This window comes from Pongo abelii, chromosome 18 (assembly GCF_028885655.2).
Source record: "Pongo abelii isolate AG06213 chromosome 18, NHGRI_mPonAbe1-v2.0_pri, whole genome shotgun sequence".
NCBI lineage: Eukaryota > Metazoa > Chordata > Mammalia > Primates > Hominidae > Pongo > Pongo abelii.
This window is the reverse complement of record NC_072003.2, coordinates 23,746,348-23,768,105: the sequence shown is the minus strand read 5'-3', so window position 1 is coordinate 23,768,105 and position 21,758 is coordinate 23,746,348. Positions and strand designations below refer to the sequence as shown.

General features: G+C 40.7%; 1 protein-coding gene across 1 annotated transcript; it reads right to left on the bottom strand.

The window, feature by feature from the left end:
• Nucleotides 1–1,197: 1,197 nt before the first annotated feature.
• LOC129050709 (phospholipid-transporting ATPase ABCA3-like) lies at nucleotides 1,198–21,732 on the bottom strand. The gene is made up of 3 exons (XM_054533575.1): nucleotides 21,506–21,732; nucleotides 1,798–1,865; nucleotides 1,198–1,400 (listed from the first exon to the last, which is right to left on the bottom strand). The coding sequence occupies exons 1-3, from the start codon at nucleotides 21,519–21,521 to the stop codon at nucleotides 1,260–1,262; spliced, it is 225 nt and encodes a 74-aa protein (XP_054389550.1). The 5' UTR covers nucleotides 21,522–21,732; the 3' UTR covers nucleotides 1,198–1,259.
• Nucleotides 21,733–21,758: the final 26 nt, after the last annotated feature.

Here is a 21,758-nt window from a genome sequence, read left to right as displayed (position 1 = left end):
CCGGGCCGGGAGCTGGCTGCACTAGGGCCGAGGGCGCGCAGTGCACGGAGCGGTAGGAGTCAGCTGTGCGAGCCGGAGGAGGTGCGGTTGAAACTGTCGGCGGTGCGCGAGGGGAGCACGCAGGCGCCTGCTCAGTCCCTCTTCCGCACGTGCGCCCACGAGTGTAGTCCCCCGTTTGTTCCACCTGTTATCCCGCAGCTCCAGTGCGCCCCACCTGTTGCCCCACCAGCCCAACGTTACTTCTTCGCTGCTTCCCCGCCAGCCCGTCTGGGGGCGGGGACCTCACCCACCGCCCCACCCACCTCGTCTGCTGCTCCCACCCATCTCGTCCCATGCGCACACCCATCTCGTCCCTTGCGCTCACCCACCTCGTCCCATGTGCCCTACCCTACGCCCCAAGTCCCTGAAAGGGCCCCACCTAGGTACCCTTTTGGGTGGTCTTCAGGTTCTTTGCCTTGTCGACCCTCCTGGACGACCCCACAATTCTCCGCCTCTCGCAGGCTTCTCTCTCCCTCGTGTGCCATGGTCACCTTCAGCTGGCCCAGCCGCTGATGACAGAAGTTTAAGAAGATTCATGAGCCGCTGCTCCTCAGGCTCTACTGGAGTTTAGCAGAGAACTTCCCAAAGGCCCGGGGTCCTGCAAACCCCTCATGCAGGCCACCCAGAGGATTCCGTCCTGGAGCAGACCCCGCGCCACGCGCGCTGTCCTCGCGTTCCTTTTTCCAGCCAGTGCAGCCCCTGCGGCTTCTGTCCGGGACGGTTCAGCGCCTGGGACGCCCAGCCCGCTTCATCTGCGCCCGCTGCCTTTACCCGCCAGCCACTCCGGCGTTTCCACCTCCGTGTATTTCTCATGCTCCCCAAGTTCTATAATGCTTGCTCCTCTTGGCGCGCGCCACCCCAATTCTCGCGTCCAGTGTAGCTTCCTGTTTAGAATCGCAGGTTCTGATTAGATCACAGGCCAAATTCACTCTCCCCTGCAATGCCGGGTACGACTTGCTCCAGCTCCGAAGTTAAGCTTTGTCAGGAGAGGGCGCTAGAGGAACACTGTAGGACAAGGAGTTCTCTTCCTGGTTGGGGAAAAATCCAGGACTGTATAGAACATCCTCCGCCCCAAACTGGGAAGGAGCCAACAGACCAAAGAATGACTCAGACCAGTCCAGCTTGATGAGTAGATGAGTTTATTGGGACTCACGTGTAGGGCATTTCTTTTTTTTTTTTTTTCTTTTTCTGTTTTCTTTTTTTTTTTTTGAGAGGGAATCTCATGGCACCTCGTTTTTATCATCACTCGATGATTTCCCTGGGTTAGCAAAGGTCAGGAAGACCTGTTCCAGTGTGATCTGACTGACGGAATAGTCCTCTAAATCAAATTGCTCTTTAGCTTGCTCCAAAATGCCAAACCCCTTTAACAACAGCAACAAAAACGCAGTTACCATTGCAATCTCCCCTTCAGCCCCCAACTCAGATGAGCCTCTCCTCCACTCCCCCACTCCTATCAAGTGTATGTTGGAGGACAAAAGGCACAGAAGGGGGAGGTGAGAAGGCAGAAGAACAGAGAATTGAGAAAGTGAGCGGAGGCCATTCTCTGTTCCCATTCTCTTGATGGACATGTACTAATAGTCGGATTTAGGGGAAGAAATCAAGGCAATTAAACTCTAGGGGTGTTTGGAAAGTAACCTAACGCTGCAGCTCCTCCCAACAATGCCAGGCTCCCATTCCAAATGCCCGAATCCCAAATACTCCCCACCGTTAGTGCTCTCTTAACATGCAGTGTTACAAGGGCAAGATTTCTACCATCACCTTTCCCCAGTCCTTGCTGGGAATGTAGCAGTTAAGGGTCCCTTGGTTCTTGTGTTTTAAGACACTACCTAAGAAAGGATAATAGGACAGGTGAATAATCTTACACACTTCATTTGAAATCGCCAAAATATTGCTACATTTACTTAATTATATACTTGGAGGGGTGGATAGAGGAGGTTAATACAAAAGGAGATATGACCTGCCAACCCAATCTCTTTGGTATCCATGATATAGTTAATGGTTTCAGCAGATCTATTCCTCATGAACTAGTCTTATTATGTGGAGTTCATAGCAATGATTGAGGGTACAAATATTAGCCAGTTCACCTGCCCAATGTAAATCACCTGAGCCTTCTAAAAGTCTAATGTGGTCAGGTGCAGCGGCTCACGCCTGTAATCCCAGCACTTCGGGAGGCCAAGGCGAGCGGATCACCTGAGGTCAGGAGTTTGGGACCAGCCTGGCCAACAAGGCGAAACCCTGTCTCTACTAAAAACAGTAAAATTAGCCGAGCGTGGTGGTCCACTCCTGTAATGCAAACTACTCGGGAGGCTGAGACAGGAGAATCGCTTGAACCCAAGAAGCAGAGGTTGCAGTGAGCTGAGATCACACCACTGAACTGCAGCCTGGGTGACAGAGTGAGACTCTGTCTCAAAAAGTCAAAAATAAAATAAAAAAAACAAAACACAACTAAAAGCCTAATGTTACTACGAGACTTTATTCCTAAACGCAGTGCTGAGAATCTGAACCAGGATGTTTTCCTCCTGGCAGTGTGTGGGCATGTACAGTGTGTTTGGTGTGGAGGACAACAGGAATAATCACAATAAGAGCAAGATTAATAACAATAAGAATTAATCATAATAAGAATAATCATAGTAAGAATAGCCTCACGTGTGAAACAGGAAATCACGTATAAATCACCAAAGTCAGGCCACTTGCTCTAGTTTCTTATACAGGTGAGTAACGATTCACTGGTGGAGTAGGAGGAAAGAGGGTGGTGTCTATTCCTAATTTAGAATAAACATTTGTATTTACACTTTTATTGCATATTTGTAGATTATAGCAAATGAAATTAACTGGGATTAAAAATGTTTGAAAAAACACGTTTGTAACGGTGTGGGATTTTTCTTAATGTTAGTCTTAAAGCATGTATTGCCTTCATGATCACACAAATAAATATGAAATATTTCAAACATCGAGCTTAATGAATTACTTAAAGCAAATACACACGAAACCACCCTATCCAGGTCAAGTAACAATAACCCATACATTCCCATGTGCTATTTCCCAGCTTCTGTCCTCTATAAAAAGTAGCCATTGCTTTTATTGTTATTTGAGCAGTTCCCTAACAGTTCCCTTTTTATCTTTTTATCTACACATGCACCCCTAAAATTGTGATTTCGATTTTTCTACTTTTGAACTTTATATGAATGGAACCATCCAGTATTCATTCCTTTCTTTCTGCTTCACTCAATATTATGTTTGGAAACTTCACTCATGTTGCATGTAATTATAATTCATCATTTTCCTTACTGCACAGTAATCTGGTATATGAATGTTGTATATTTTGCATTTGTTTACTAATAGATATATGGGTTGTTTTTAGTGTTTGACTCTTGTGAATATCACTTATTTGAATATTATTTTATGTATCTCTTGGCAGAAGTGGATGCAAGTATCTCACCTATATACCTAAAGGTAGAATTTTTGGGTCGTTGCTTTTTGTAAAATTGGTTATGCCAGCTTTAGCTTTCCCTCGGAGGTACACAGAACTGGTGAGTGTCCCTTTCACTCTTCACATAAGAAAAGGCTGGACAAACTGCAAATTAATAGCTTTTATTTAACTTATCAGTTCTCTGATTGGGCAAATACTGGACAAACACCCAACTCAACATCAGGGGAGAGACAGGTGCCTGCAGGGAGCAACAGGACAAGCATCTGCTTATACAAGGCAGACACTGCTAAATGCCATATCAATTGGTAAGAAGATTTAAACATTTTTTAACGCATTGCTAAAGGCCAAGTATTGGTCTAGCATGAGAACATAAAGATCATTCTTTTATTTTTAACCTCTGTGATACAGTTTGCTTTAGTTGTGTTTCTTACATACCACAGAGAGTTGAATTCTGCTTGTTAGCCAATCTGAAAAATATTTTTTTCATCTAGTCAGAGAATTAAGCCTTTCTATGTTTATTGAGAGGACCAATATGTTCTATAGAAGTTCTCCCACACTGTTCTATAATTACATGTCAATGGAAATACACATATCTGCATACATGCATAAGTAAAGACACTCACACGGCACATATCCCCACTCTGGTTGGTTCTGTTTATTGTTATATTCATGATACAGAAACATTTATGCATTTTTAAAATATGTATCAATTATGTTATATTTTATCACACAGATACCTTTCATTTAGCCCAAATTTTAGAGGCATGTATAGTCGATGTCCACCATTAGTTCTTACACACAAGCTCTGCCAATCAATTTTTAGTTAATGGGAATTTTTTTCATTTGTATATTCTTCAGGAAGAGCTAATAGAAAAAATATTCCTTGTGTTCATGAGTCTTTGTGACTCTTTTCTTTTTTTTTAAATGGAGTTTTGCTCTTGTTGCCCAGGCTGGAGTGCAATGGTGAGATCTCGGTTCACTGTAACCTCTGCCTCCCGGATCAAGCGATGCTCATGCCTCAGCCTCCCGAGTAGCTGGGGTTACATGCATGTGCCACCATGCCCAGCTAATTTTTCGTATTTTTAGTAGAGATGGGGTTTCACCATGTTGACCAGGCTGGTCTCAAACTCCTGACCTCAGGTGATCACCTGTCTTGGCTTCCCAAAGTGCTGGGATTACAGGCGTGAGCCACCGCCCCTGGCCTTTTGTGACTTTTAATCTTGAAGGTCACTTTGGCTGGAGGTAAAAACCTTGCTTGCGTTTTTCTTTCATTGAATATCTTTATTTTTTATTTTTATTTTTAGAGACGGAGTCTTGCTCTGTCGCCCAGGCTGGAGTTGGTGGCGCGATATGGCTCACAGCAAGCTCCGCCTCCCAGGTTCACACCATTCTCCTGCCTCAGCCTCCTGAGTAGCTGGGACTACAAGTGCCTGCCACCACGCCCGGCTAATTTTTGTATTTTTAGTAGAGACAGGGTTTCACCGTGTTAGCCAGGATGGTCTCGATCTCCTGACTTAGTGATCCGCGCGCCTCAGCCTCCCAAAGTTCTGGGATTACAGGAGTGCCCGACCTCATTGAGTATCTTAAACATCTGAATTGCTCTCCTAGCATAAGACTTTCTTGTTACAAAGTCTGCACTCAATCTGACTTTTTCTATTATAAAATACTTGTCTTTTTTGTCTACATATATAAATGTCCCTGCCCTATTTTATTATTAAAGTGAAGTAGTTTATTAGAATATTCCTTGGTGTTAGTGATTAAGGGTCAGTTTTTTCAGGTATACTGGTTGCCCTTTCAATGAGTAGATTTGTGTTCTTTTATTTCAGGAAATTTTCTTGAATGATAGTTTTTAGTATTTGTTCTGTGGTTTTGCTTTTTGTCTTTGTGGACTGCTTTCATAATTGTTTTGAATTGATATTGCCTTGTTTCTCCCTGACAAGTTCTCATCTATATTTCCATTTGATTGTTTTTCTATTTTTCTCTTTCCCAATCTCCATTTCCCTTACATTTTCCACACTATTAGCTCTTGAAAAGTGTTTCTTAAATGTTTAGTTTAAAAAATCCAGCTGGGCGCAGTGACTTACACCTTTAATCCCAACACTTTGGGAGGCCAAGGCGGGTGGATCTCTTGAGGTCAAGAGTTGGAGACCAGCCTGACCAATATGGTGAAACCCTGTCTCTACTAAAAATACAAAAATTAGCTGAACATTGTGGAAAATGGTCTTTTACTTACGATATTTTTCTATGGAGTTCAATTATAATCTTTTAATTTGTTCATGTTTTAGTGAGATTTATTTTCTTATGGTTTTGGAAATAGTTTCATATATAGGAGACGGGGTGCAACAAAATAACTTTCTTTTTTTTTTTTGAGATGGAGTCTTGCTCTGTCTTGCCCAGGCTGGAGTGCAGTGGCATGATCTCGGCTCACTGCAGCCTCTACCTCCTGGGTTCAAGCGATTCTCCTCCCTCAGCCTCTCAAGTAGCTGGGACTATAGGCGTGTGCCACCACACCCAGCTAATCTTGTATTTTTAGTAAAGACAGAGTTTCACCATGTTGGCCAGGCTGGTCTCAAACTCCTGACCTCAGGTGATCCACCCACCTCGGCCTCCCAAAGTGCTGAGATTATAGGCGTGAAGCACCACATCTGGCCTAATTTTCTTTTTTTGATATTACAAATAACTTTATACCATTGTATTACTATAGTTAACAATTTAAATGAAATGGACCAATTCCTTGAAAAGCACGACATGCAAAACTGACATAAAAAGAACTACCTATTCCAAAACCCCATCAAAAAGTGGGCAAGGGATATGACAGACACTTCTAAAAAGAAGACATTTATGCAGCCAACAAACACATGAAAAAAAGCTCAACATCACTGATCATTAGAGAAATGCAAATCAAAACCATAATGAGATACCATCTCATGCCAGTCAGAATGGAGATTATTAAAAAGTCAAGAAACAACAGATGCTGGCGAGGCTGTGGAGAAATAGGAAAAAACACTTTTACACTGTTGGTGGGAATGTAAATTTGTTTAACCACTGTGGAAGACAGTGTGGTGATTCCTCAAGGATCTAGAACCAGAAATGCCATTTGACCCTGCTATCCCATTACTGGGCATACACCCAAAGGAATACACATCATTCTACTGTAAAGACACATGCACATGTATGTTTATCGCAGCACTATTTACAATAGCAAAGACATGGAACCAACCCAAATGTCCATCAATGATAGACTGGATAAAGAAAATGTGGTGCATATATACCATGGAATACTATGCAGCCATAAAAAGGAATGAGATCGGCCGTGTGGTGGTTCATGCCTATAATCTCGGCACTTTGGGAGGCTGAGGTGGGTGGATTGCGAGGTCAGGAGATGGAGACCATCCTGGCCAACATGGTGAAACCCCGTCTCTACTAAAAATACAAAAAAATTAGCTGGGCGTGGTGGCGTGTGCCTCTAGTCCCAGCTACTTGGGAGGCTGAGGCAGGAGAATCCCTTGAACCCAGGAGGTAGAGGTTGCAGTGAGCCGAGATCGTACCACTGCACTTCAGCATGGGCGACAGAGCAAGACTCCGTCTCAAAAAAAAAAAAAAAAAACGAAGGAATGAGATCATGTCCTTTGCAGGGACATGGATGAAGCTGAAAACCATCATTCTCAGCAAAGTTAACACAGGACCAGAAAACCAAACACTGCATGTATTCACTCATAAGTGGGAGTTGACAATGAGAACACATGGACACAGGGAGGGGAACATCACACACTGTGGCCTGTCGGTGGGTGGCGGGGAAGGAGAGGGAGAGCATTAGGACAAATACCTAATGCACGTGGGGCTTAAAACCTAGATGATAGGTTGATAGGTGCAGCAAACCGCTATGGCACATGTATACCTATGTAACAAACCTGCACGTTCTGCACATGTATTCCAGAACTTAAAGTAATTTTTTTTTAAAAAAAGAAAATAATTTGTGAATAAGTTCTGCTCTGCACCCTCCAGAGCCAGGGAAAATGGTCCCACAGTGGGACTGCAGACTACCCCCGCTTCAAGACCTCTACCACTCCAGTGCCAGGGAGGGAGAGGGCCAAGGACGTGTAAAATCATCACAAAACTGTCCACTGTTTTGAAGTGACTTTTTTATTGGTTCAGTATTCATTTGGTTGCTATAAACTTTTGATGGCTTTCCATAGTCCTGACAGAATTGGTTTGGATAGTTTCTGCTAATTTTTGAAGTTTTTGTGAGGTGGGAATGAGAAGTTATGCCTGTTCTACCATTTTGCTGACAAATTGTTCTCCAGTTTCTTGTATATTGATATTTAGTTACTATTTCCCTCTGCTTTGTGGTTAGTTTCCTTTGGCAGGTGAGGGACAGGAATTTTCATCAATTGAAGTATTTTGATATTCTTCTGTTTCCTTCTCATGGCATATTAAATTGATTATCTGAACCAACAATAACAAGTGATTTAATGGATGAATGGTAATATTTTGATTAGTTGGCTAAGCTTCTTAGTACATATTCATCCTCTTCTATTAATACAGTGAAGTGCAGTTTCTTTAACAAATAGAACTTTTTCTAAGGCAATGAAGCGACTCGCTTCTGTGATTCTTGCTAATATCTGTATGAAGTTAAATTATGCTGGACGTGTCCTTATTTCTCTTTGCTACCCTAATTCTAAAGGACACTTCTATTTTCTAAGTTGCTTCTCTCTAACCTCCAAATTAATACCTCTCAAGATTAACATTTATAGCTTAGCACATTTTCAAGCCTCTTTATTTATTTCCCCTATAACCAGGATTTTGATTGACTAGGTCTATTTCTCAGAGATTTTTTTCAGTATTTCCCAGCTCATGATGGATCTACCGCCATTGCCACTGTGTTCCGTATTCTCTTTTCTGCAGAATCCTCACCTGCTCTCTATGAGAGACTCCCTTGTTCACTGTCTCCTGTAGCACTCAGATTTGCTTTTCCATTGGTGCATCAAAAGTGGGTGTTTCAATCTACGCTGTCTTTTAGAATGTACAGTTTTCACAACCTTCTTCTTACTGGGACAGAGTTAAGAGGTTACAGGGATTTTGTTTGTCTGTTTGCTAGGTATTAAATAAAAACAAGCTTTTACAGGTTAGGGCCATGACCACTAATTGAAATGACTATCCTTTCTCACTTGAATTACTTTGGCACTTCATCCGAAATCAACTGACTATACATGTATGAATCTACTTTTGGACTCTGTATCTTATCCTATCTATCTATCTATCTATCTATCTATCTATCTATCTATCTATCTACTTACCTATCCATCTATTCATCCATCCATCCATCCATCCATCCATCCATCCATGCATTTATCTTCTCTGTCTCTACTCATGCTAATACCACACTGTCTTAATTATCGTAGTTTTATAATAAGGTTTCAAATAAGTTGGTGCAAAGTCTTGCAATTAAAAAAATATAGTTTGGGATAATCAAGTTCTTTTGAATCCAAAATCAATTGGCCATACATGTGTGAATCTATTTTTGAATTCTGTGTCTTATTCTATCTATCTATTTATCTATCTATCCATCCATCTGTCATCTATGTCTCTACCTATGTTAATACCACATTGTCTTAATTACTGTAGTTTTATAGTAAGTTTTAAAATGAGTTGGCCCAAAATCTTGCAATTAAGAAAATATATATTTTTGGATAATGAAGTTCTTTTGAATTTCCATATAAATTTTAGAATCAGCTAAATTTCTACCAAAAATAAAAAGCCTCTAGGATGTTGATTGAGATTGTTTTGAGCGTATAAATCAATTTAGGGACAATTGACAATTTAAAAATATTGAGTCTTCTGATCCATGAATAAGGTATATTTCTCCATTAACTCAAGTCATCTTTAATTTTTCTCAGCAATGTTTTCAGTCTTTAGTGCACAGGTACTGCACATCTTTTTAAAAATTTTCCCTAAATGTTTTATGTATTTCATGCTACTACAATGGTATTGCCTTGAAAATGATATTAGCAATAGATATTTCTACATTTCCTTACTCAAAGTGAAGATGTTTCATTCTAGTCCTCCTTTGCTGAAAAGTCTCTTTTTTGGTAGATCATTCATTTTTATTGCTGAGGGTATTCCACTGTATGAATACTTCACAGTTTGATTACCCATTCACATGTTGATGGACACTGGGTTATTTTCCATTTCTGGCCTTTACAATTAAAGCTATTTATGAATATTTGCATACAAGTCTTTCTATGCTCATAAGCTTTCATTTCTCTTAAGTAAAACTTCTAGAAGAAGGCATCCAATCAAGCTTTTGTGACTCTGTATTGGGCAAAGTTTTTTAGATATAGCACTAAAAGCACAATTCACTAACAAATGATAAACTTCACCACAATTAAAAACGTTTGGTTCTTAAAAGATGCTTTGAAGAAAATAAAAAGCCATAGTCTGGGACAAAATATTTGCAAATGGCTTACTAGATAAAGGGCTGATATTCAGAATGTACAAAGAATTCTCAAAACCCAATAGTAAGAAAAAAGACCAATTCAACAATAAATGAAAGAAAAGTTCACCGGTCACTTCACCAAAGATGATACACATGTGGCAAACAAGCACATGCAAAGATGTTGAGAAGATTCATCATAAAAGGGTGTTAAATTTTTTCAAGTGCTTTCCCCTCTATTGAGATTAATGTATAATACAATATAGATACTAATCACAGAGATTCTTTCCCACAGAGAAAATGCATTATGCATATAAGCTTTGAATCTTAGTGCTACCTTGTACAAATTTTGTGATGTTGAGCAAGTTTTTACATTGTGTAAGCTTTAGTTTTTTTCAAAATGAGGATAACATATAACTTGAGTTATTGTCAAGATTCACAGTAATGTAGTTAGAATTATTCACATGTAATAAGTAATTGACCACCAGTAGCTCTGATGAGATTTGTAGAGCCTCAGATACTCACTTTCTTTACTGTAATTTATGGAGTTACGAATACTTTTCAACAGGAACACAACATATTCACCTCTTGGATATCATAGTATTTGCTGATGCTCATCCCAAGGTTGTAAATGGGTAACAGCAGGAATGAATAAAGGAGAAAGTTTTTAAAAGTATTATTCCAATCTGTGATGAAAAAGATAACGTTTGCATGCTTTATATGAGATGAACTGTCCCAGGATAACAAAAGTCTCCCAAGTTGATAAAATTAAACAGAGAAAATTAAAAGCTGTAACATTATTCTCACAAACCCTCCGTTTTTAGCATAAAGTATACTACTCCTGATTTCTTGAAACAGTTTGTGTTGATAATTACAGCTTTGGAAAATCCTTTTGGGAAAGCTGATGTCCATATCATCTGTCTTCCTGTCATCTGATGCGAACAAGAAACCAATGCTGATTATTCCTCATACCATTTATTCTATATAACCAATGAAAAAGCAAAGTTGTGATAGGAAATGTAGCCTAGGACTCAACAGTGGAAAAAGGATAAGGAATATATTATCAGTTGAAAGGACATACATCCTCAGAGAAACAAACTTGATGCTGAGATTCCTCTAAATACTAAATTAAATATGTATAACAGTTTATGAATATATATGAGGAAATAAGAAACATATTTAAGAGGTAAGGTTCTGAACTGTCATTGTAAGACTTCAAGACTGAGTTCAGATTACTGGAAAAAAAGATGAAATTATAAGTCTGAGCAAAAAGCATATTTGTAAGATGCTTTTGTGTCCAGAATTGGTTCCTTCCAGTGGGTTCTTGGTCTTGCTGACTTCAAGAAAGAAGCCGTGGACCCTCGCGGTGAGTGTTACAGTTCTTAAAGATGGTGTGTCTGGGGGTGTTCCTTCAGATGTTCAGATGTGTCCAGACTTTCTTCCTTCCAGTGGGTTTGTGGTCTTGCTGACTTCAGGAGAGAAGCCGCAGACCTTTGTAGTGAGTGTTATGGCTCTTAAAGGTGGCACATCCAGGTTGTTTGTCCCTCCCAGCGGGTTCATGGTCTCTCTGACTTCAGGAATGAAGCCGACGACCTTGGTGGTGAGTGTTACAGCTCATAAAGGTAGTGCGGACCCAAACAGTGAGCAGCAGCAAGATCTATTCTGAAGAGCAAAAGAAAAAAGTTCCCACAGTGTGGAAGGGGATCCAAGGTTGCCACTGCTGGCTCTGGTGGCCAGCTTTTATTCCCTTATTTGGCCCCACCCACATCCTGCTAATTGGTCCATTTTACAGAACACTGATTGGTCCATTTTACAGAGTGCTGATTGGTCCATTTTACAGAGTGCTGATTGGTGCATTTACAATCTTTAGCTAGACACAGAGTGCTGATTGGTGCAATTTTACACAGTGTTGATTGGTGTGTTTACAATCCTTCAGCTAGACACAAAAGTTCTCCAAGTCCCCACTCAACCCAGAATCCCAGCTGGCAATCAGCACTCTGTAAAATGGACCAATCGGCACTCTGTAAAATGGGCCAATCAGCGCTCTGTAAAATGGGCCAATTAGCAGGATGTGGGCGGGGCCAAATAAGGGAATAAAAGCTGGCCACCTGAGCCAGTAGCCCAGCTGGCTTCAACTCTCACTTTGACAGAAAAGAGGGTGCCACCTGAGTGAGGAGGTAGAGGGTAAGTTTGCACCTAATATGTAAATTCTTATGACATTCTTATGACAAAATGGTAGAAGTATGTCTTTCCCTATCAGTGATTACATTAAATATAAATAAATTACTGCTCCAATTAAAGGATAGAGATTGGCAGAATGGATTTTAAAAAGCATGATCCAACCATATGCTACCTACAACAGATTCAATTTAAATTTAAAGGCACAAATAAATTAAAAGTTTAAAAGACAGAAAAATATATTCAATGCAAACAGTAACCAAAAGAGAGCTGGAATGATTCTACTAATGTTAGACAAAATAGGCTTTAAGATAAAAACTGTTATAAGAGATGAAGGACATTATATACTATTAAATGGGTTAATTCATGAAGAAGATACAACAGTAACAAACATATATGGTCCTAATAACACAGCCCTAAAATATATGAAGCAAAAACTGACAGATTTAAGGGAAAAATGAACATTTCAACAATAGTAGTTGGAGATGTCAATACCCCACTTTAAATAATTTAAGAACAACTACACTGATCAAACAAATATAAGATATGAACAACAAAATAAACCACCTGAACTAAAGGTATATATAAAATACTCTATCCAACAATAACAAAATACACATTTTTTTCTCAAGTGTACATAAAAAGATTATCCAGGACAGACCATTAATTAGGCCACAAAACAAGTCTTAATAAATTATAAAAAACTGAAATAATATGAAGCATCTTATATGACTACAATGGAACAAAATTAGAAATCAGTAACAGAAGGAAATCCGAAAATACACAAATATGTATAAATTAGACAATACAAGCTTCAGCAACAAATGAGTCAAATAAAAAATCATAAGGGAATTTAGAAAATACTTTGACATGAATGAAAACAAAAATATGGTATACCAAAACTTATGAGATATAAGAAAAGCAGTTTAGCTTTTTCACATTTATTCTTACATTTAAAACTATTTCAAATAAATAATCTAGTCTTCCACCTTAAACACTGGAAAAAGAAGAGCAAACCAAACCCAAAGCCGGTGGAAGGCAGGAAATAATAAAGACTAAAACAGACATAAATAGAGAATGTAAAAACAATAGACCAGGGAAACTATACAATCCCTTTCAAGGATCAACACAAGTCAAAGACCTTTATATTGACTGACCAAAATAAGAAGAAAGAAGCCTCAAATTATTAAAATCAGGAAACTAAGAGAAGACATTACTACCAATCTTACAAAAATAAAAAAAGATTACAAGAGAATACTATGAACAAATGTAGGGCAATTGATAACCTAGATGAAAAGGACACAATTCATAACCTAGATGAAAAGTACACATTTCTAGAAACACACAAACTACAAAACTAACTCAAGAACAAGTAAAATATCTGAATAGACCTATAATAAGATATTTAATTAATAACTAAAAACCTCTCCGCAAAGAAAAGGCTGGGATAAGATGGCTTCAATGGTGAATTCCACCAAACATCTAAAGAATAATTTACATTGGTCCTCCTGTTTGGTTTTTAAATAAACAACCAATTGTCCTATTCTCTGACACCGCAACTGGGTGTCCTACAATTGAATTCAATTCTAGCACTACAAAGTATTTTCTAATTTCCCTTGTGATTTTTTATTTGACTCATTTGTTGCTTAAGCTTATAAGTTAGCACAGACTCCACGGGTTAAAGAACCAATCCCACAAGATTGCACCCACTTTAGACACAGCCGCAAATAGGGAATACAGGGTACCTGCACTTCTGCCTGGATAACTACAAATGTTAGGACTCCCACAATTGTTCCTCTGGTTTGATAATGTGCTAAAAACAACTCACAGAACTAAGGAAAGTGCTACATTTACAATTACAGTTTATTACAAATGAATAGGCAAATGAAGAGGGGCACAAGGCAAGGGGCATGGGACACAGAGCTTCTATGCCCTCTCCAGTGTGCCACCCTCCCAGCACACCGATGTGTTCACCAACCCAGAAGCTCTCCAAATCTCATTGTTCAAGAGTTTGTATCAAGACTTCATTATGTAATCATGATTGGTTAAAGCAATGGCCTTTGGTGACTGAACTCAATCTCCAGTCTCCTTCCCTCCTGGAGATCAGGGGTGAGGATATGGGATGAAAGTTTCAATCCTTATCACATGGTTGATTCGTCTGGCAACCAGCACCTATCCTCAAGCTATCTAAGGGCCTTCCTGGAGTCACCTCATTAGCATAAACTCAGGTATGGTCAAGTTTTGAATAAGAAAAGACATTCTATTCATTCCAGAAATTCCAAGGACTGTGGGAACTCTGTGCCAGGAACAAGGGATGAAGACCATATACATATTTCTGTTATATCATACCGTCTCAAACTCTACCAAAAAACAGGTCTTAAGATTGTTTGGAAAATGATTTCCTCTCTAACAAAGAGTAAAGGCTTTTCTATTTGAAATCTTTGAATTATCACTTTGAGTAAATGAATGACCATTATTTTGTAGTGACCTGGGATTCTATTTTGATGAAGTGTTTTAAGCCTTTAATATTTGACATAATTCCAAAAATCAAATTTCAAATTCTAAAATTAAGTATTTTCCTTTTTTTCTTTTTTTTTTTTGAGACGGAGTCTTGCTCTGTCACCCAGGCTAGAGTGCAGTGGCGCGTGATCTCGACTCATTGCAAACTCCACCTCCCGGGTTCACGCCATTCTCCTGCCTCAGCCTCCTGAGTAGCTGAGACTACAGGCACCTGCCACCATGCCCAGCTAATTTTTTGTATTTTTAGTAGAGACAGGGTTTCACCGTGTTAACCAGGATGGTCTCGATCTCCTGACCTCGTGATCCACCCGCCTCTGCCTCCAAAGTGCTGGGATTACAGGAGTGAGCCACTGCACCCGGCCTAAAATTAAGTATTTTCCAAAAGGAACTCCTAGATGTCCAAGAGAGACATAGTAGGCTTATTTAATATGTTAAAATTATATAGGAAGCACTGGCAAATAAGAAATGGTGCTCGACTTTCTTTGAGTTATATTTATATAAATGTGTTATTAAAGTATGTTCCAAAATTGTAAGAAATTCCTACAATTCTGATATGTCTTGGTATATGTTATCAGTAACCATTATAATGACGTTAAATTGTATGCCACATAAATAATCAAATTTCCTTGTCAATTGTGTCTTTAGGCTGGGTGCAGTGGCTCATGCCTGTAATTCCAGCACTTTGGGAGGCCGAGGCGGGTGGGTCACCTGAGGTCAAGAGTTCAAGACCAGGCTGGCCAACTTGGCGAAACCCTCTACTAAAACAACAACAACAACAACAACAACAAATTAGCTGGACGTGGTGGCAGGCACCTGTAATCCCAGCTACTTGGGAAGCTGAGGCAAGATAGTTGCTTGAACCTAGGAGGTGGAGGTTCCAGTGAGCTGAGATCACGCCATTGCATTCCAGCCTGGGTGATGGAGTGAGACTCTGTCTCAAAAAAAACAAAAAAACAAAAAAAAGAAACAACTGTGTCTTCAACCATGTCTATTCTAAGAGATTTGTCCCTCTCAATTATTGTTTTACTTTGATTCTTTTCAAAAAGTGGTTTATAATCAGCTACAGTCCAAAATTTGCTTCTTCTTTAAGGAACTTCATGGAAAGAACTATGACAAGTACTCATAAATCCAGGTTTCTGATAACTTTGGAGATCACACCATTGGAGTTGGTAAAAACTTCCAGGGCTCTAATAAGAAAGCTGATGCATTCACGAGGGTTGCTAACCCAACATCAAGTGCAATAATAATTAACTACATGGGACTAAACTGATAGAAGACCAAGATGATTTTTAATAACTTTTTTGCTTGAAACATTGCTGATTCTTTTTATGTTTTGCTTCCAGATTAATAAAACTTTTTTCTTTTGAGCTATTCATAGCTTACAAAAATTGGGTAAATATACCTTTGTGGGCAAATTTGAAGCATTTGCCTTTCTCACTACTGGATTTCTCCAAAATTTGGAAACTGCGAGTATTCTTAATTTATGGCAAAATAGTTATTTGCATAAGTTCAATAAGGATCTGTTTTATTTTCTAACTGGACATAATTAGATACACTGGCTATTTTATCAAGGCTTTGGCTGGAATGGCATATTTTCAGAGATGACCAGACTGCTTGGAGTGCTCCCGAGCACTCACTGCTCAAGCCTCGCAGCCGCCTCCGCCGCTGCGGGGCGCCCGTCCATCTGGTTGGGGCTCCTCCTCCCAACACCCTCCCCAATGGCCCGCCGCGCAGCCGCCCGCGGGCGGGTCTGTAGCCTGATCCTGCGCAGACCTGCCAGAGGCACACCAGGAGGCGGGGAACCGGGGGCGCGCAGGGCAGACCGGGATGGGAGCTTGGGGAGCCGGGGACGCGCGGAAGGTGCCGGGGGCGCGCGGAGGAGCCGGGAGCGCCACCTCGGTCACCCCACCGCCCCACCCCGCGCATGCTCCCAAGAGCCCCAGACCACCCTTCTCAGGCTTCCCAGATATTTCATCCCTTGCTTCTCCTGGCCCACCACTCAGTCCCCCAACTCTAGGACGACAGAGGTTAGGGATAAGGGGAATGAGACACCCGCCTTGGCTGCAGCATTCAAGGTGAAGCCAACTCAATAGTCAAAATAAAGACTTTCATACAATATTTTTACATTTTAAAATAAAATGTAAATATAAAATTTCGTGAGGAGCTATATTGGCATCTACAGCAAAAGGAAAAATCAGTAATCCTGAGCCGTCTTTGTTGAAAATTTTTATACTCTGTTCATTGTGGATTTTTTGGCATTGATTTTTATTTTAAATATTGCATTTAGATGTTTTAGTTTAATATTTATCATGACTACTGAGTGAATCCCATAAATTTTGTGCCATAGGTGAGTACCTCACTATGGTACAGCTCTACCCTGCTGTCATTTTCACTGTGGTAGTGGCAGAAGTCTAGGGGGATGTAAGTAACCACCTCCTTCGCAGGGTCTGTTAGGGGTTAGCAGGGAACTTCCAGAGGCTCAGGCACAGGAGCTTACATGGCCCCCAGGCTTGTCCCAGGACAAGGTCTCAGGGAAGGGCAGGGAAAAGAGATTTACACCAGCTTTCTCAATACTGACCCCTGCATTACTAGAAAGTTTATTAATCTTCTTTCTGCTAAGTCATAATTATAATTTCATTATTTTAATAATAATAAAATAAACCTTAATAATACATAATAATATGCTACTTATTAATAATACTTATTATTGGAGGCTTGGGACAGTTAGTTCTCTGTGCCTCTGGTCTCAAAAGAACTGATGCAACCAAGACTAGTTTTCTCAGTGCCACTTTACTGAGGACCTGGGTGATGTGAACCAAAGCTTTATACGGAAGATGATTTGAGATGATTTGCAGAGTTGTCCTGTTTCTACAGGATTCACTGGAGTGAATTCCTATTATTGAGGTTTCTTATTTTGTCATTGTTAAAATAATGAAATTACTATTATAATAATGACTTAAAGAAGATTAATAAACTTTCTAGTAATGCAGGCGTCAGAAATAAGATTTCTATTTAATCAGGGCTAAATTCCTGAATTTACTATGGAAGCAATAAATATCTGGCTTTCTTATTTCATATCTCTTTTAGTTGATGAGTATTTGGTTTTGCTTTTTTCTCCTTAACTTAAAAAAAAAACACACACAATTTATAAATTTAGACAAGAAGAGACTTTCTTATACGAGGTTACAGCCTGCAAGGTGGGATCGTATGCTGGGAAGCATGCTGTATTATTCCATTTTCATGCTGTCTATAAACACATGCCTGAGACTGGGCAATTTACAGAAGAAAGAGGCTTATTGGATTTACAGTTCCACGTGGCTGGGGAGGCCTCACAATCATAGTGAAAGGCAAGGAGGAACAAGTCACATCTTACATGGATGGCAACAGCAAAGAGAGAGCTTGTGCAGGGCAACTCCCATTTTTAAAACCATCAGATCTCGTGAAACCCATTCACTATCATCAGAACCGCAGGGGAAAGACCCACCTCCATGATTCAGTCATCTCCCACTGGGTCCCTCCCACAAGATGTGGGAATTATGGGAGCTATAAGAAGAGATTTGGGTGTGGACATGGAGCCAAACCATATCACATGCCTTGGCCAAGATCAGAGACAGGCACTTTGAAGGAGGAGGGTTGGGGTAGGAGCTTTATGCTCAACAGGTTGGCTAAATATACATATTCAACAGGTGAGAGAAGAAGCTATGAATATTCATGAAAGTGGTCCTGATGCATGTGTATTTAACAAACATGCATGTTACATACAACTCATGTTCATTTTGGGGTGGTTGCAACATTTAAATATATTACAATTCAGCCTGATACATCAAAAGGTCTTTTCAGGACATGAAGGCATGCAAGTGTGCAACCTCTGTAAGTCAGCCAGAACCATCCTATAGTTGGTAGTCTTATCAGGAGAAAGTTATTGAAATCAGTCTCTTGTCCAATCAAGCTGTAGTTATGGCTGGTGGAACAAGGGGTCGGTTAGTCAATATCTGTGATTTGGATGAGTTGTAATTGTTTTAATATTGCCTATCTGCAGCCGGGTACAGTGGCTCATGCCTGTAATCCCAGCACTTTGGGAGGCTGAGGCGGGTGGATCATCTCAGGTCAGGAGTTCGAGACCGAGACCAGCCTGGCCAGCGTGACAAAACCCCATCTCTACTGAAAGTACAAAAATTAGCCAGGGATGGTGGCATGCACCTGTAATCCCAGCTACTTGGGAGGCTGAGGCAGGAGAATCACTTGAGATCATGCCACTGCACTCCAGTCTGGGTGACGGAGAGGGACTTTGTCTCAAAAAAAATTTATATATATATATACACACACACACATATACGTATCTATGTAGATACATAGATACATATACATATCTATATAGATACATAGATATGTATATATGTATATATGTGTGTGTGTATATATATATATATAGAGAGAGAGAGAGAGAGAGAGTGAGTGAGAGAGAATCACTCTGTTGCCCAGGCTGGAGTACAGTGGCACGATCTTGGCTCACTGCAACCTCCACCTCCCTGGTTCAGGTGATTCTCCTGCCTCAGCCTCCTGAGTAGCTGGGATTACAGGCACATGCTACCACGCCCGGCTAATTTTTGTATTTTTTTGTAGAGATGGGGTTTCATCACGTTGGCCAGGCTGGTCTCAAACTCCTGACCTCACCTGATCTGCCCACCTTGGCTTCCCAAAGTGCTGGGATTACAGGTGTGAGCCACTGTGCCCAAGCCATGTTCCCTATCTTCTTTGAGCAGGGCTGGGGAAAACAAAAACAAAAATATTGCTTATCTTCAAGCCACTGCTTGTTTAGCTGCTGGAGAAAACAAAAAAACTTTGTGGCAGTTAAAACATAGATTTTTTCTTTAAGTGTAAGGGTGGGTGACTTAACCCTTCCTGGCATGGCCTTAGATCCTGTTTATAATTTGTTATCGTATTGCCACAAAGAATCTGTTCTGTCAGTCTTGTGATCTCTGTATTAACAGTAAGGCTGCTCAGTTGTGTCTAAACTCTAAAAGGGCGAGGATGTAATGAGGCATGTCTGATTTGCCATCCCATCATGGCTGAAAACTAAGTCTTTAAGGTTTTTCTGGGGTCTGCTTGGCCCAGAGGGGGTTCATTCAGTAGGTGGGGGGCATGGGATTTTATTTTTAGTTCACATTCACAAAAACAAAGGGCCAAACAAAGTCTTACTGTGTCACGCAGGCTGGAGTGCAGTGGCGCAATCTCGGCTCACTGCAGCCTCCGTCTCCCGGGTTCCAGCAATTCTCCTGCCTCAGCCTCCCGGGTAGCTGGGATTACAGGCACCCGCCACCACACCCGGCTAATTTTTGTATTTTTGGTAGAGACAGGATTTCACCATGTTGGCCAGGCTGGTCTCGAACTCCTGACCTCAGGTAATCTACCCACTTGGGCCTCCCAAAGTGCTAGGATTACAGACGTGAGCTGTCATGCCAGGGCTATACCTCTGTGCTTTCTAAACCCAATAAATGTTATGTAATAATAATGCTAACAACACACATAATGGGCCAGAAACATTTCTATAAGCCCAGCAGCTCTGGGCATAAATTTCTAGGGATGGTGAACTGAAGAAACAAAATTGTGTCATTGAAATCAGCTTTTCCCAACCACCAGTGTCTTCTCTCTTTCTCTCTCTCTCTTTCTCTCAGTGTTCACTTATTACGTGGCTACTCTGTGCCAAGCACTGTTGCTAAACACATTATGTACAATTTCTCATTTCATTGGTACTGATATTGACACTTACTCATCCACTGTCTTTTATCATGATGTGACCATTTCCTACAAAATGCCCTATGTAGCTTCCAACCAAAATACCACAAAGCACAACTTAAGCAGTCCTGCCTCTTGACCTTCTCCCAGGCTCTGCTCTCACTGTTCCATCCTTTGCATTGGCAGAAGACCCATCTTTCTAAATGCTTATTCTCTTGGAGCATGTAATTTCTTTCCTAGGAATCACCATTGTCAGCTGCCTGACTCCAAGAATCATTCTCAGTTTTATCTCCTGATGCTCCTAGACCTCAGTACCTTATTCCAGCCTAACACGTCTGGCAACTCACTGTTCCCAGAGCTATTCAGCATGCCTTCCACCGCAGGGCTTTACTTAGCCTGTAATGCCCTCTTCCTCTCTTTCCGCCAAAGTAGCTTAATGATTAGGAATATAATTCTGAAGTCCAACCAAGGGCAAAGCCAACTCCTCTGCTGACTTGGTGGAAGACCTTGAACTAAATTTCTTTCCTTCTCAGAGCCTCCAATGGACAGTAAAACTAATAACAACACCTCCCTACCTTAGAGGTTGTTGTATAATTAAATGAGATAATATACATAAAGTGCGTGGTGCAGTATCTGGTACATAGTAAAGATCAATAACCTGATGTTATCATTGTTGTCGTCACTATTATTATTTCAGACCTTGGTTTCTCCTCACTCTTTCATGAAGCCCTTATCTAACCACTCCAGGTCAAAATCATCTCTCTTTTCTTTGAATTAACTTACTTTTCCTATCACTGATTTGATGGCTAGGATTTATTGCCTTAAGCTTTACATCACTCCTTTCCGATTTTATTTCCCCATCTCAGGTAAAAACTCCTTGAAGAAAAGATCCTTCAATTTGGCTTTTTGTGAGATGGAAACGATTACACTTTGTCCTGCAAACTTCCCCCCTTTAAAGGTGAAGGTTTGTTAGGTTAGTTAGGCTGTGAGAAAACTGTGCATTCTTAGCAATCAAAGGCCAGACATCTGGGGGTATAGGTGGGAGGAAGACTAGGATAAGAGACTCCAGATGGGGACAGAATTAAAAGAAAAAAAAATTAAATAAGCCTCCGTCTCCTTTCATCTCCTAGCAGTAGGCAGTAATTTAATAAATAAAGGAGCCCCATTACCGTTTTCCCTGTCCATTCTTTCCCAGGCACGGTGACCTAGACAGCAACAAAAAGCGAGTTAATAGGGAGGGGTTAGGTAGGATGCAAAAGTCAAGGAATGTGGCTACAGCTGATGACAGGAACTGACAAAGTGGACCGAACAATATTGACTCCCAGCACGCCACCTCGATGTCCATCCTGGGGAATCCGTCGCTGGAAAGGACCTATCTCGCCCACCCTTAGGGGTCGAGGCGGGGGAAGGGGGAGGAGAGGG